Below are 15,696 nucleotides of genomic sequence, written 5' to 3'. Positions count from 1 at the left end.
GGTGCCTGGCTGGCCCCCAGCAGGATGGGATGCAGGATGTGATACCGTGATGCAGGACGGGATGCAGGACACGATGCGCATCCCGCAGCCAGCCGGGCATTACGTCACCTGCAGCCTCGCTCACTGGCTGCTGTACTGGAGGGCAGGCCAATGCTGCAGGCAGTGTTAACCCTTCCTGAGCAGCCTGGGCAGCACAAAGGGACTGTGGCTGTGCTGATAGTTACTGGTGTTTGTGCAGTCATGAAGGGGGGGCTTCTGGGCACAGAGCTGCTGTTCCAGGAGCTTGGTGCATCCACCCAGGGCTAAATCCAACTGCTTTGTTCCCCTGAAACAGCAGCAAGGAGCCAGGCAGGAGCTTCAGTGCTGAGCCATGCATGTAACCGTGCCCAGGTGTTTATAATGAGTGCTTTGCTGAAGGTTTGGGTTATACCAAGCAAGAGGGAGGCAGAAAGGAAAAATACCGCAGTCTTCAGTTGCAGTGCAGATTTCGGTCAGCTGGGGACCGCAGGGATGAAATTGAAGGTACAAAGCCGTGCAGCCCAGCAGCAGCAGTGACAAACGGTGCAGTTACAGGGAGCTGCTCACTGCCATGCAGATGTACCAGGCAGGTCTGGGTGGAAAGGATTTTCTTGCTAGAAATGTGCTTGGTAAGGTGCTGGCAGCAGGCTGGCCTCACAGCAGAGGGAAGCACAGCCGAGGGTTTGCATTCCCCACCTTTGCCCCCCTGAGCTGATCCTGATTCTCTCTGTTACGTGTTTGCAAGGACAGCTGCCAAATCTTGAGTCCTCTGGTGTGGGAGCTGGGTGGGAACACTTCCCACACTGTGCAGCTACTGGGGCAGCATCCTCAGCCACCTGCTGGGACCTGCACCCACATCCCAGAGATGTTCCTCCAGCTGCCTCCCCTCCACCTGTGTGCTGCTTTCAACATCAGGCCAGGTCATGTAGAGCCTGTCTGCTGTAATATCTCCTCGGATTTCCCCTTTTTTTTTTTTTTTTTGGACTATCATTTTTTGGCTTATGGTGTTACAGACTTTCATAGGAGCCACAGAGGTGGCATAACAACCATTAATAAATCAGGGCTTGGGCACATGGAGGGTCACAGAGTGCTGTTTGTGGTGCAGCCCCCAGCCCTGTCACCCATTCACCATTGTGCTCCTTTTCTCACACCTGCTCTGCTATTCGGAAGCAACAATGCTTATACAATCCATGAGCTTAAGTTGGTAAGAAGCTTGGGCATCTGGTCTGACTGCCTTCTGGATACTATTTTAATAAACAGAAAATGAAAATCATCCCTTTAAATTGTAGAATGCCTTTTTAAAGTTGGAGTGTGCTGCAGGAGAATTCCCCCGCGAGCAGAGCTGGCAGCACAGCAGGATCAGCATCCTCTGAAGGTTGCTGGCAGAATTATCTTTCCACTGACTTTCCTAAGCTGATTTATTTATGGACACTGGACAGGACTAATTTAGACTGGAATGTAGGTAGTGAGAAGATGAGTGGCTGAAGCCTTCATTGTCATAAGGCAAAGTATTTTCGGAAGGGAAGTGCTGTGTGGGGTTATTTATTATTTCTATCTGGTGTATTAAAAGGGAGAATATAGGGGAAAAAGAAGCCTTCTCCCTTCAGCCAAACTGAAGCATTCCGTTTGCAGAGATGATTAACCATGGGAATTGGCTGAGTGTGTTTTATTACCACATAATCTTCTCCCAGGATAGATGTGATCCTCGAGAGTGTTGGGGTCCACTTACTTCTTTCCCTCAAGTGCCCTTGAGACCCACTTGCAGACTAATGGCCTCAGGTTTGTTGTGCTTTTCTGGCTGATCCCAATTTTCAGCCCTTCATTTAAATAAGCTCTTGATTGATACAAATACTTTTAAATGCTACCTTGCTAAATCAAGGCATAAACTCCTGCTTGCTTTCATTTTTGTTTCCTGCTTTGCTGTCATGCACCTCCTGCCCATCTTCCCATTTTGGTGCACTCTGCAGCTCTGGCTATGATTCATGGGGCCCCGTGGTACTTCCCATCTCCAGCCCGGGGTCACGCTCCGCGTCTCTTCTCTCAGCATCTTCTGCACATCACAGAGCCTCTGCACCTCTTGCTGTGTCCGTGTGCTCCATGAAAAATCTTACTCTGCTGGGTGCCTCAGTAAGGGCAGTGAGGTGCTGGCACGGGTTGCCCAGAGAGGTGGAGGGACCTGGTTGAGCTGTGGGTGTCCCTGTTCATTGCAGGGGAGCATGAGACAAGGTGACCTTTAAGAGCCCCTTCCAAACCAAGTGATTCTGTGACTCTGAATAACAAGAAGCTCTTTGCCATGTATATTAGTGTATCAGGAGGGAATGTGCTGCTTCTTAGGAGTGCTGTTTCACCTGCTGAAACCGTATGTAAGAGATGTTCCATATCAGTGCTCACTCCTATGGGACCAATGAGTGATGGATGCAGCCTTTGACTACAAGCTCCCCAGGACCTGTTCTTCAGGTTTGGGAGGTGCTTGGCACTGCTGCTCCAGGTATGTTTCAGGTGCTGCTGCTGAGCAAGCGTGTGGGGCACCGTTAGGTTTTTGTGTTTTCATTAACTTGGTCTTGAAGCAGAGAGCAGCCCTGTGAGTTGTATTGCACAGTGAGCAGAAGACCCTTTTCACTTTGCAGTGTGGGGAGCAGCCACACTCCAGGCATACTCGGCAGCAGTGCTGTTAGCATCAATGCCCACGTGAAGCTTTGTGATTGCATCACTGAGCTCTTTGCAAAGCCAGGCAACGCGCCTCGAGTACCTGCTGCAGGGCTGTGCCACAGGCTGCTTGTGTAACGGGGATTAAGGAGGTCAGGAGGCACAGCTCTGAAGGAGTGCCCAGTGCTCCTGGGTGTCTTTTCTCCACTGCTCAGAGCTTTTGACTCCAAGCCTCTGTGCTGAGCCTGCTGCTGCTCAGCCCAGGGCCTGGTGCTCTGCAAACCACCCTGATCGTGGCTCATGGGACAGAGAGTATCAGTTCTGCTGGGAGCACGCGGCTCCAGGGTATTCAATGGGGCTGGGAGCTCCTTGGAGGAGAGTCCTGAAGCTCGTTGGGAGCACACATAGTTTCAGTGTTATTACTGCTGTCTGCATTAAATACATTAAATACAGACTTTGCTGAATCCCCAAGCCCTGTCCTAGATTACAGCGAGCTCATTTTAAAGTCTGGAGCCTCACAGAACTGTGCTTTCATGGCTTCACTTTCCGATCCTCAGCTGAGATTTGGAGGAGCTGCCCTCGGAGTGTTGAGGAGTATCGTTATTTTCAATCCACTGATGGGGAAAGGAAGGCAGAAGAGGCTGGGTGCTTTGCTGAGGATCTCAGCAAGTCATGTAAAGTTGCAGAACCTGATAGTGGTGGTGCAGGAGGGTCGGAGCCCCAGGCCCTGCACAGCCATTGCTCCAGGCAGAGCAGCAGCTGGGAAGGGACGGCGGTGCTGTTCACTGTGTTTCTTTGCAGCATTTCTCTGTGTTGACGTCTGGCTGTTACGTGATATTTTGGGGCAGAAACGTGAGCTGTGCAAATACTGCAGCAAGCTCCAGCTCCCAGCTTTGCGGAGATCTGTCATCTGGCACCGCAGGCTGCTTCTTATTTCCAGCTCGTCCTCTGCTTGCATGTCATTACGTGTGACACTGTTGACGTGTGCATGGCAAGTGTCATCCATGTTGCTGCTGACTTGCCAAGAAGCGCAGGCGAAGTGACAGCGAGTGCTGGGCAGGAAGCCTGCAGTCGGTGCTGCTGCAGTGTGTTTGCTCCGAGCAGCATGGGATGTGGGACATGGAATGTGGGACGTGGGATGTGGGACATCTCCATGAGCAGGCATGGGGCTGCAAGCATCATAAACCAGGGCAGAAACGGGAGCTGGAGGCCTGCACAGAGCAATCAGGGCTGCCCTTGAGCATCTCACCCCTGCAGCCCAGCACTCATTTCATTGTGCTCCAGTCAGTGAGCAGTAATGGGAAAACTATTGCCATGAGGAAAGCTGCTCATCATGGATATGATTTGGAAGGGCAGAGGGAAATGACCTTTCAGGGCACTTCTCCCTTGGCTGGCTGAGTTGTGCTCTCAACTGCTGTTGGTGCTGTATGAGCACCAGGGCTGGCTCCCTGGGCAGGCAGCTGGTTGACATTGGCATTTCCAGCCCAGCCCCAGCTGCCTGCATGGTGCTGAGGAGGGGGCAGAGAGCAAACCCCCAGCTCAGAGGGACGGGCATGCTGGCTCTCTTGGCACTGGAGGACACACGTGGGAGGCTGCTGGCAGCAGGCGTGCAGCAGTGCTCGTGAGGCAGAAGAAGCAAGGATCCCTGCAAAGTGTAAAAGTGGCTTAATTTCTCACAGCGTGAAGGGAAATCGTGTAACTCCTGCAAAGTGAGAGGGTTCCTGCAGAGACCCCGACACAAAGCCTCCCGGCCGCTGATCCTGGCTGTGATCCACAGGGCTGTGCTGAGTGTGGGGGAGTGGGAGAGGTTGGTTCTCATTGAAAAGCATCCAAGAGGCTTTGGGAGGAGTGGGGCATGATGTTAAAGCCTGAATGTGGCAGCGGTGCCAGCGTTATTTCTGTAGTGATCAATGTGATGAGACTGATTGATAGAGGCTGAGGCATATGGAGGCGTGAGCCAGCAGAACGAGCTTCATTCCAGATCAGTAAAAGCCAATCCTCTGTATGAGCTGTGCTTATTTAAGTCTATATAGGGGCACTTTTTGTCTGTGTCTCCCATGGTCATTGCAGCTGGCATGGCTTTGTGTGGGCAGAGCAGGCAGGCGAAGTGCAAACTCCCTGCCCATGGGAACAGACTGTTTATCAAAGTCAAAAGTGGATATTTTTCTGGTTTTACATGTTGGTTTTTTTCCTCCTTGATGACATCAAAACTGTTCATGAAAAAATGAGCCTGAGCCGTTTGTTTTGGTGCTGTGTCCAGTTTACCCTGGCACGCAGCAACCCCTCCTCTTTCTGGTGTGATGGCAGCTGCACAGCCCCATTCCCGGCAGACAGAGCTGTTTTCTTGCTGGTTGAAGCAGCCTCAACCCTTCAGGTCCCCTCCTCCTTCCTCAGGAGCTAGCAATGAACGCTTTAAGTTACTCACTGCTGATTCCTTTCACCTTTTTAGCAGTGCTTCATCTCCCTCCTGCCTCAAGCTGTGCTCTTATTCCTAGAGTCAGACTATCAGTGCCATAAGTGCACCCTCATGGCCAGACACGGCCACTGGGCTCCCAGCGGGATGCTTTGTAACTGTCTCTCAAACTCTTATTCCTCTCTTCCAGAATCATACCCCAGCTGGAGAATCTGCCTTCCCCAGTGTCCCCCAGCAGCCTGCCGGGCTCTGAGATTTCAGAAGCCACGAGGACGTACCTGCAGGGCATGAGCCGTTACGACCTGGATGAGCTGGATGCCTGCTGGTTGGAGCTCGTGAACATGGAGCTGAAGGAGATGGGTGAGTCCTGCAGGGCTGGCCACTGAGCAGGCATTATGTTGTTTAAAGTTCTCATCAGCATGTCTTGGTTGAATGCAAGTAACTGGGCTGGGAATTTGACCGTTGTGCTGTGCATGGTCTGTTGGCATGGGCTTTGGGTGTGTAGTCCTACCTGGGGTTGGAGGGATTTCCCAGTCCTTGTGGTGTGGTTGCTGCCATACAGGTAAGAATAACAAAACAATAAAACATTCACCTTGTGAGTGCAATGAAGGCTGTAATGTGCCTGCCCATTGCTCCCACTTCCAACAGTCTTCAAGGGTGAGACAAGCACATTATCAAGTGCTTGAACAGACCTGATGCACTGCTGAAGAGGACAGACCTGGTGTTGTGGAGCTTGTGTAACTGGCAGGTCGCAATCAGCATTGTCCTCATTAACTGAGCCTCTATTAGCAGCCTTATCTCCGTCACTACACACCTCAGTTTTGGTTCACTGCAGCTCAGGCTGAGCCTTCAGGCAGAGCAGAGCAATCAGTGCTCCCAAAAAAGACAAGTGGTTCTTCTGTGGGTCCCCCTCCCACCGAAACTGGGTGGCTGTCAGGGGCATCTCTGGGCTCCAGGATGGGGCTCTGTATCTATTTCAGTTCCCCTTGCACACACTCCTTTAGTCTCTAGGAAGGCAGCGGGCAGAGAACTGCCTTGTCCAGCTCGGTTGGGTTAAACTTGGCTCGCTTTATTTCTTCAAAGTATTTGGTTACAAACACAATGCCTGAAATGGTTTTCAGATGTGGGGCTCCCTGGCTGATGGATCACTTGAAGGCTGAGCCGGGGCCGGTGCCGCGGAAGCGGGTTGGTGATGCTCCAGCAGAGCCAGATGTGTGCTGGCTGCATCCTTCCCATTTATGCAATGTGGGCTGATGAGTACCAACCCAGAGCAGCTCCCGTGCTGCACCTGGCTCTGTGCAGGCTGCGTGCTGGGCTGGCACTGCGTGTGTATGGACACACAGCACCCAGACAGATGCACCTGGATCTGATGTCAGGATGCAGCCAGTGCGTTGCCAGTAATGCTCTCTGCAGTTCTGAGCTAGCTGCATTTTGTTCCTGCAGCTCTGTCATTCATCAGGAGATGAGCTTTCACAAGAGTGGTCCTGTGGGGGTATCCATACAGAACAGGGACTGCAGAGTCTAGTGAGCCCTCTGTAATAACAACTATGGATGGTAGTACTGAGCCCAGGGGATTGCAGCAGTGGTAATGTGAAGAGACTCACTGCCCATCAGCCGATTCCTCAGTCCATTCCTGTTGCTAAAAGAGCTCTGTAATTACCGTGTGAGCCTGAAATATGCTGGCAGCTTGGGAAAACAGTGTTTGCTGTGTGAAATCTACTGCAAATGTGGCTGCAGCCCAAAGCTGTGTATGATTTCTCCCCATCCCCAGCCCTCCCACGTGCACATCAGGGCTGGCTCTGGCGCAGTTCTTGCAGTGCCCCAAGCACGTGAGGCACAAGTCTGTGGCCCTCCAGGGCTCAGCCTCTGCTTCCTTCAGGGCAGGGGCCATCGGGTGCTCAGCCAGGTGGGAAATGGAGCTTTTGTGCCCTTCATCACCTCACGCAGAGGGCTGCAACGTGCTTAGGGTGGTCTGGAGGTGATCCGTAAATAGCGCTTTCTCCCGGAAGCCCTCGACATTAATGACATGCTGAGATTTCCAAACCAGCTTTGCTAATCTCTGAGATCATTGACATGACTTAACTGGAGAGCTGCAGCCTCTCCCCCAGTTCAGAGAAGTCAGAAGTTATCTCCCAGCCTGAAGAGATATGCAGAAGTTGAAATTCCTCCTGGGTGTTTAGCTGAGCTGTTGTCATTGGGCAGTTCATGGGCACAGTGTGTCATCCACAAAGTATTCAATGACAAAGAAGGAGCGTGATCTCTGACTGGCTCCTGAGCAGCGGTGGGGAGGAGAGCTGGAAAACACCTATTAGCTCATCCCAGTGCAGCGCTGATCGCTGAGCACAGCACATGCCTTTTCCAGTCCTTTTTAGGTCACCTCTGAGATGGAATTTTATCACTGGGATCAGATAAACCTCCAGATAGCTGCAGCTATCTGCCGCTGCTGCTCCACTCTGAGCTAGGTGGGCAGCCTTTCTGAAAAGGGAAAGTCTTTTTTCGCATAAAATGGTTTTAAATACTTCGAAACCATCCCCACCAGTAATGTGGTTCAGTAGCTGGGACTGTACTTGATGGAAATGCACTGTTTAAAGGATTTCTGAGTGCTAGGGGTAAAATCAATATTTAAGCGAGCCTGAATGTTTTATTTGTTGCTGCTGCAATAGGAGACAGTGCAAGAAGTGGATCTTGAGGTTGTGTGAATGAAACCCTGAACCATTTTATGCACACGCCGCTGCTGGCAGCACAGGGCTGCCCTTTCCGGGTGAAACCATGCCATGAGCCTTTGTTTTTTTTTTCATTAAGATTTTATGCTATATGTTATGATCTCTGTTAAATACAAAGCTGTTGTGAGAGTGGGGCTAGAGAGACTTCAAAGACTGGACTGAAAGATCCTTTTGCAGTGATCAGCACTTCATAAAAACATGTGGAAAATCCTAAAGAAATTGCTAAAAACGTTGCCGGAATCAATTTTGCTGAAAGCAGAATAGAAGTTTCTAAGTATTCCCTTGACTTAATCCATATGGTGTATGCTGCTCACATATGCCCACCACAGTTTCTATCTTGGGAGCTGGAGGTGTTCCTGTTATTTTATGGCAGGAACATGCAAAGGTCACATTTATTGCTTTTGAAGCTCCAGGGGGAATTCATCACTGCATACTTGAGATATGTCTGTGTACTAATTAGATCATGCCTCCCTCAGCGGAGGTGAAGTTGGTCAAGTAGATGTGCAATAAACCCGGGCAGGCAGAGGAACCGTGGGGAAGGCAAGCTCACTTGAGCAGAAACTGCTGTTAAGTGTACGACAGGAGAGCAGGGACGCCCTGCCCAAGGCTGTCCCATCAGGATGTGGGACCCGTTTTCCCCAAGGCGTTGTGTTGGATCCCTAGGGCAGGGCTGCAGGTTGGACATCTCCAATAACACCCCAGCACAGCTGTGCCCGGCTGGTGCCACCCGCCTGCAGGTGCCCATCACCGTGCTCCGTGCACAGCCACTCCAGTATCTGTCGTGTGAAGTTGCTTTGGTATTTTTAAGATTTGGGACGCAATTTCCTGCCGTGCTCTGGCTGTAGAGAAGTCACCCAGTGCTATACTGGTGCAGCCAGACAGAGAATACTGCAGTGGAACTACTGCCATGATGGGACCGCTGTGATGGGGCTGCTGTGATGGGGCCTCTGGAGCATCAAGGGGCTGCCTATCCCCGGGAGGCATTTCCCAAGACCATCACACAGGAGGATGTGCACAGCCCTGTCCCTTTTGTAGTGGGTTCCATTTCCTTTACTCAACAGCCCAGCTTTCCCCTTTCAAGTGTCTCCCCACATCCCACAAACAGGAGGGGCAGCTGATGTACAAAGGCTTCACCGAGCCCTCCACCACTCGTGTTGCCTTCACGTTCCTCAGCCCAATCAGTTTCTATGTCAAGCCGTTGTTCTGCTATTTCCATAAATTCATTGCAGTAATTGCAGCAGTTCCCAGCAATCCTCGGCGTGCTGCTGCTGGGTGGAGTGAAGAGGCTTTAATCAGAGTGCTCCAGGACAGCTCTGTCAGTGCGCAGCGTTAGAGGAGAGAGACAGCAGATTATGAAGTGGCTTCTAAAACATTTTGTCATCGTCTTAAATTTGAGCAATAATTGATGTCGGTGGGTGGCATAAAGGGTGATAATTGGTTCCTGTAAATCTCTTAAGTGCATTAGCAGGCTGTGTTTGTGACAAAATATCTCCAAGTTTCACTGCCTGTGTTCAGCTCACGCAGGCTGCGTGGTGCCGTGCGCTTCGGCGGTCCCGCTCCACGTTTTTGGGTCTGTTTGTAAATAAGATCGATACGAGGTGAATGTGAAACGGGCCCATCTTCCAAACGCAGTGTGGGCTGAGGGAGGCTGTTGGGCTGCAGATGTGCAGGGCAGAAAGGCGCAGCGGGGCTGCAGATGGTTCACCAGCAGCAGCTATAGGGCTGGGGAGCACTGAGGAGCGCACACTGGGTTGTGCATCGCCGCCTGACCTTGTGGGGTTCCCTGGGACACAGCCCTGGGGCCGAGCAGGAGCTGCATCCTTTTACCCCTTCTGTTTCAAAGGCATCGTCTCACAAGTGCTTTTTTTGTTTTGTTTCTTGAAAACGGAGCAGTAGTTTTGTTTACTCAGTTTTTATGCTGAAAAAGAGACTCTGAGGTTTATGGCTTGTGGATCGACTAATGGCCCAGCCTGCAGCCCTGATGAGTCTTTGTTCGTGAGCTGTTTCATCTCCAGGTACACTACACAGGCTAAAAGGATTTATTGTTTCGGCAAATTGATTTCAGCAGAGTGCAGTTTAGTCAGAAATAGGTCTCTCTTCTGTGAGAGGTGGCTCTCCAGCTATTTTTCCTCCCTGCGCAGTGAATAGGCTCAAACCAGGATAAGGAGTAGCTGAGAATTCATTTAGCAGAATATTGCTCCTTCATGCCACATAAATTATGGTGTTGCAGAAGTAATGATAGTGGAGGCTGGGAGCATGCAAAGGAAGTGTTGGGATGCTCAGGGTGGCTGCCCACGAACACCCAGCTCTGGGGCAGGAATGGGGGGGGCTTTGTCCCAGTGGGGATCCCATGGTGGCTGCATTGGTACTGGTGTTGCCTACGGGTGTGGGAGCTCCTCCTGGGGCTGATGCTGAGTCCCCAGAAACGTGGGAGGCAGCGGGAGCCAGAAGGGAGCATCGCTTTCTAGGGAAAAGGATAGGAAAGCCTTATATCTGAGTATGTGGGATAATGAGCAAATTCTCATTTCAGTGCCTCATGCCCTATACAGCCTCAGAGCCACATCTTCATATGAAGGGTCTTCCAGGAGCTTCATCTCCTGCTGTAAACCCACCTGAGCTTCATCTCCTGCTGCCACCTGAGCTGGGAGCATTTCAGTGGGGTGTTCTATCCATCTGAGCCACTCATGGCTGGGAGTGAGGGGAGCCAGGAAGACCCGCAGGTTTGGTGAGGTTCACAGCTGAAATGATTGTTGATTTTATGAAATATGTTGGACCACAGTGATGAGCATGAGCATGCTGCAAGTCCACAGTCTTGGCTACAGTTCAAGGCATGGTTGCGAGCTGAGGTTTATTCCTTGCACTTGTTCACCTGAAGGCACCCAGTGTATATCTGAGTGGATCCAAGTCTGGTTCTTGGCACTTCATGCCCTGGAGCAGATAACAGTACTGCATACTGCACAGGGAGTGTTTTGGTGGAGTGCTGTTTTTTTTTTTGGTTTTGCTTTTTGATGGGCCGTGATCAATACAGACGGTGTTTTCTCAGCCAAAAAAATGACAATTTTATGAATGGAGTTTAATAGCGGTGGCTTTATATGATGCAGAAGGAGATAAATGGAGCGCAAATGGAAAAGGAACTTCACCCTCAGGCCCCATTGTTTAGTGTTTCATAAGCGATTAATCGCTTCATCCCCATCAAGTGCAATTGTCAATTCAATAAGCTCTGAGGTATTCTGAATGGCGCTTGGCAAACGGGTTCCTAATGTAATTACATCTAAACGGAGTGTGAGAGTGTGTGTGTGCAGGAGGGAGGGAGAGAGCTGTGTTTTTTGGCGTGACGACGTAACGAATACGTTGATGTAAGCTGGTGAGGAAAGCCCTTCTGTTGCAGGCGATGACTTCTTGTGGCTCTGGGATGCAGCCTTTCCGCTCAGTGGAATGGGAGCTGAGCAGGGGCATGGTGGACACCAACCTCCTTCTCTTGTTTTCTAGTGATACTTGAAACATGGGAAGGAATGGGATTTAGAATAGTAAATGTGATATGTACGTGTGATACAGGCTGTCCAGAGAGCTGTGGGTGCCCCATCCCTGGAGGTACCCAAGGCAGTGGATGGGATACTGGGCAGCCTGAGCTGGTGGGGGGCAGCAGCCCATGGCAGGGTCCCTAGGTGGTCTTTTAGATCCCTTCCAAACCATTCTACGATTCTATGGAAATGACAGCTTGTGTTTCTTCCTACAGCGAAGGCGTTGGGGTGGTGTGTTTATGAGGGCCACTGTTGAGGGAAAAAGTGTGCTGGGCTGGGGGTTCTCAGGCCCCGCAAAGCCCTTTGGTGGGGCTCGTGGCTCCCAGATCCGGCTCAACAGAACAGGCCCAACCGGCTGTGTGTTGCAGCAGGGCTGCTGAGCACTTGGCAAGGAGCGATGGGGAGCAGCTCTGTCTGCGGCGATGGGATCCCTGCCTCCACACAGATGTGTGCAGTGCCAGGCTGGGTGTTTGCAGAGACTTGTCAAGCCAGGGGAAACCGTGCCAAGGCGAAACATTGGGGAAGATCTTGAAAAGGCAGACAATGGTGCGTTTGCTTGCTGGTCTTGCCTGCGGGTCTCCTTTGCCCCTTGACTCAGATTTTTTGGCAGATTGGTGGGGGAAAGGAGCAGCTCAGCAGCCTTGTCTCGCTGCAGAGCTTGTCCCAGCGTATGGACTGAACTCTGCAGCCCAGCAGAAGCCCAGCAAGGTGAATATTTCCTTGAACTCTCCATGAATAACCACACATCAGTACTTCCTCAGTCCCTTTTCTCCTCTGTTTGTAAAGGAGACATTGTCTCCTGTTGCCTTTTAGTAAGAAAGATCCACGTGTCCACTGCTGGTTTCCATTAAAGGTACTGGTATGGCGGGGATAACAGGCAGCACAACCAGTCTGAGCTCCCACCCCAGGTCTGATCCTGTGCCCGTGGACCCAGCCAGTTAAAAACACTTGTTTGTTCTCAATAACAACCTTTGGCTTCCGTTTTACAGTTCCATTTAATTGGCCTTAAAAGGGTCAATTTTCACAGTCTTAGCAATTAAAGCATTGACTTTGTGTTGCCAAAGCTTGTCTGAGCCCTCACTGCAGAAAGCATCTTCGCAGAACTTGTCTTCTTGAACGTTTAAGCTGTCAGACCTAATTATCCGCATTGGTTCAGCTGAATGGATTTCTCTCCTCTCAGCCAGCAGCAATATTTTGTTACTGTCTATGAAACATGAACTGTATCCCGAGTTAGAAGCAGCCGTTTCCTGAATTGCAGACCTTCCCACCGCGGTGGATTTCAAGTTTTTGATTCGAGCTGAAGTCTCAAGTGCCCCCCGCTTTGCGTGATGCTGCGGGCGCTCACAGGGCGCCATGTCCCCATCTCTGCTTTGTGCCTTGCAGAAAAGCCTGAGCTGGATGAGATCACCTTGGAGAGAGTGCTGGAGGAGCTGGAGACGATGTGCTACGAGAACATGAACATCGCCATTGAAACAGAGGAGGGTCTGGGCATCGAGTACGACGAGGACGTGGTGTGTGACGTCTGCCGCTCGCCAGAGGGGGAGGATGGCAACGAGATGGTGTTCTGTGACAAGTGCAACGTCTGCGTGCACCAGGTGAGCAGCAGCCCGAGAGCCGCTTCCCTGAGCGTGCTGCCTCCAGCTCCTCTTTCCTTCAGCCCTGTGATCTTTTGTTCCTCCTCTTCCGTGAATGCGCTCGTTGTTCCTGGTCCTTGCCAAGCTGTGGGATCCTTAGCACCTAGGGACAAGCAGCATGGCTGCTGGCTTCCCTTCAGTCTGCACGTTTTGTTGGACCTTCCTTGGTGGTGGACCTTCCAGCTCCACCAGCTTTGTCACACATCACAGAGCTTCTGTCCCAGCTTCCCTGCTCTGTGAATGTATGACTTCATTTTATTTCACCGCCTGGAGGAAAGCATTTTATGTTTTCAGAATTGAGTGTAAAGGCTGCAAGCCTTTGCTGGTGGGAAGAAGGAAGAGCAGCAGTATCTGTGGGCTCCTGTGCACACATGCTGGGAGCAGGACAGTGCTCAGCTGTGTGCTGCTGCTGAGCATCCATCCCTGCTGTGGGGGCTCCAGGGACGCTTTGCTGGGTGGGCTCCAATGGGAAGTGCAGGAGTGGGGCCTTTAGTTGTCAGCATCCAAAGCAGAGCCCCTTATTACTCTCCTTTCTGAGAAGGGTGTTTTGTTGGCTTTTTTTTTCTCTCCATTTTCTCATCTTTTGGGCAGCTTTTCCATCAGCATTTCCTGGAGGTGGGAGAGTGCTGGAGATATGTATAGTTGAGAGAGGTGGGTGTTTTGAATGGTTTCCATCAGTGAATCAGATTCCACAAAATACCAGGATGATTTGGGGATGGTTTGGAGTTGGTTTCTTTTTTTTTTTTTTCTTTTTTTTTTTTTTTGGTGTTTCTTTTTTAGTGAACTCAAGTGGAAATTTCTGGCCGTGGGCTGACGTGTGCCCATTGTGCAGCAGTGTGGGGGCCAGGCTCCATCAGGACAGACGGACGGACCCAGCAGCAGCCTCAGTGCTGGGAGCAGCATGATGCTGCAGAAGGAGATGCTGCGGGTTGGATTTAAAGGCTGTTGAAACAAATGGCTGATTTTATCTTATTTTTGGGGCACGTATTCAGGTCTGAACCCCAGCACCCACTTGGAAGCTTTTAGAGATCCCATCTCTTTCCCCAGTCACATAGCAACAAAGCCCAGAGCCTCCAAGCAGAAGAGGAGCCGTGGTCAGATATGCATGCTGGGGTTGTTTGTTTGGTTTTGCCTAATACCGAATCAGGTGCTTTATAAAAATCTCTTACAGAAATGATCTGTCTGTCCTATTTGCAGGTGCTTTGAAACACATTTAAGTCTCTGTGAACCATGTAGACCTGCAGCAGTCATATTACCTCCTTTATTTTCCTAATAGTATGTTCAAAAAGTGACTTTTTCTCCATGGAAGTTACTACTGTCAGAGTCCATTTATGGTTTGGGGCAACTTAAAATTGTGCTACAAAGTCTCTCCCCGGCTGTGAGGGCTGAGCATCCCCTTTTCCAATGCTAGTGTACCATACTCATGTAATTACTTGTTATTAATCATCTCTCCTAACATAATGGCACAGGCACAAGCTTCTCCACTGCTCTCAGAAACCCTCAGTGCTGTGAGACTTCCTGCAGCCTCATGTCAGTGGCCAAGGCAGCTGCCTGCTACTCTTTAAAACTCCTTAAGTACAAGTTATAGGGACCTGCTGGTTAAAGACTGTCCGGTTTTAGTGGTATGTGACTTACAATCATAAGTTACTGCTGAAGTGGAAAGTATTTTATCATTATCATTATGTGATACAGCTTATCATTTGGCTCTTCCCCAAGTACGGAAGAGAAATATTTATTGAGCCCCTTGGCTTGTCTGTGCTGTGTGTTATCGCAGCAGGTCTGCTGGCTCTGCAGGCAGCAGAGTCCTTTTGTTCTCTTCTGCTTCCCACTGCCTTGGCCACAGATATGTCCTCGTGTCCTTTGGGTTTATCATTCTTCCTGATTGGGGCTCCTCCCTTCTGATTTATATTCATTACTGTCAGTTTCCCCTTTTTACTTTTACATAGTTATTTTCACTTCCCCCTTTGCTCTGTGCTGGGTGTTTAACCAGTGTGGCCATTTTTCCCAATTGTAGGGTTGTGGCTTCACAGCCCTTATCTACCCTCGAGGTAGATTCACCGCCCCATGCCTCGTGGGATGGGTCAGCTCAAGGTGTGTTTGTGCTCCTCTCATGCTGGTTTTACATTCTCATTGCCCATCCTTTGCACACAGAGAGCTGCTGATGCAAACCCCATGTCCCTGGGTCACTGGACCAGATCACACCCAAGCTGGCAGTTGTGTGAGCCACTGTGATTTTGGAGTTGTTCAGAAATGCATGTGTAATAAGTGGGCAGATGTCCGTATCGTGGAGCTGCTCTCACTGCTTTTGCTCCCGTTTGCAGGATATAAAGCACATTTGTACACTCAGCTTTTAATTAAAACCCAGGACATATTGATACAGCATGAGTATCCATGTGAAAATAAGGAATGTGACAAGGAAGGAAGAACTTAAACTGGCTGCTTTAATTGCAGTTTTGTGTCTGCTGTTCTTTACCAGGACACCCAGATGCTGTGGCGATAAGTGTGCCATGCTGCAGGAGGATGCTCACTGCAGGATGGCCAGGTTAACCAACCTTCCTCCTGTCTCACAGGCATGCTATGGCATCCTGAAGGTCCCCATTGGCAGCTGGCTGTGCCGAACCTGCGCCCTCGGTGTCCAGCCCAAGTGTTTGCTGTGCCCGAAGAGAGGGGGAGCGCTGAAGCCCACTCGGAGCGGGACGAAATGGGTCCACGTTAGCTGTGCCTTATGGATACCTGAAGTA

General features: G+C 50.7%; 1 protein-coding gene across 1 annotated transcript in view; it reads left to right on the top strand.

Annotated features, from left to right (window-relative positions):
* The window catches only part of JADE2 (jade family PHD finger 2), a gene marked incomplete at both ends in the record, with an annotated part of 52,566 nt that overhangs the window by 21,836 nt on the left and 15,034 nt on the right, over window positions 1–15,696 (top strand). Inside the window, 3 exon segments of the mRNA XM_079542155.1 lie at window positions 5,268–5,437; window positions 12,705–12,916; window positions 15,526–15,693. Of these exon segments, the coding sequence (XP_079398281.1) occupies window positions 5,268–5,437; window positions 12,705–12,916; window positions 15,526–15,693 (550 nt within the window).

Source organism: Tetrao urogallus (genome assembly GCF_951394365.1).
Source record: "Tetrao urogallus genome assembly, chromosome: 14".
In the NCBI taxonomy this organism is placed as follows: Eukaryota; Metazoa; Chordata; class Aves; order Galliformes; family Phasianidae; genus Tetrao; species Tetrao urogallus.
This window is presented reverse-complemented; position numbering and strand designations above follow the sequence as displayed.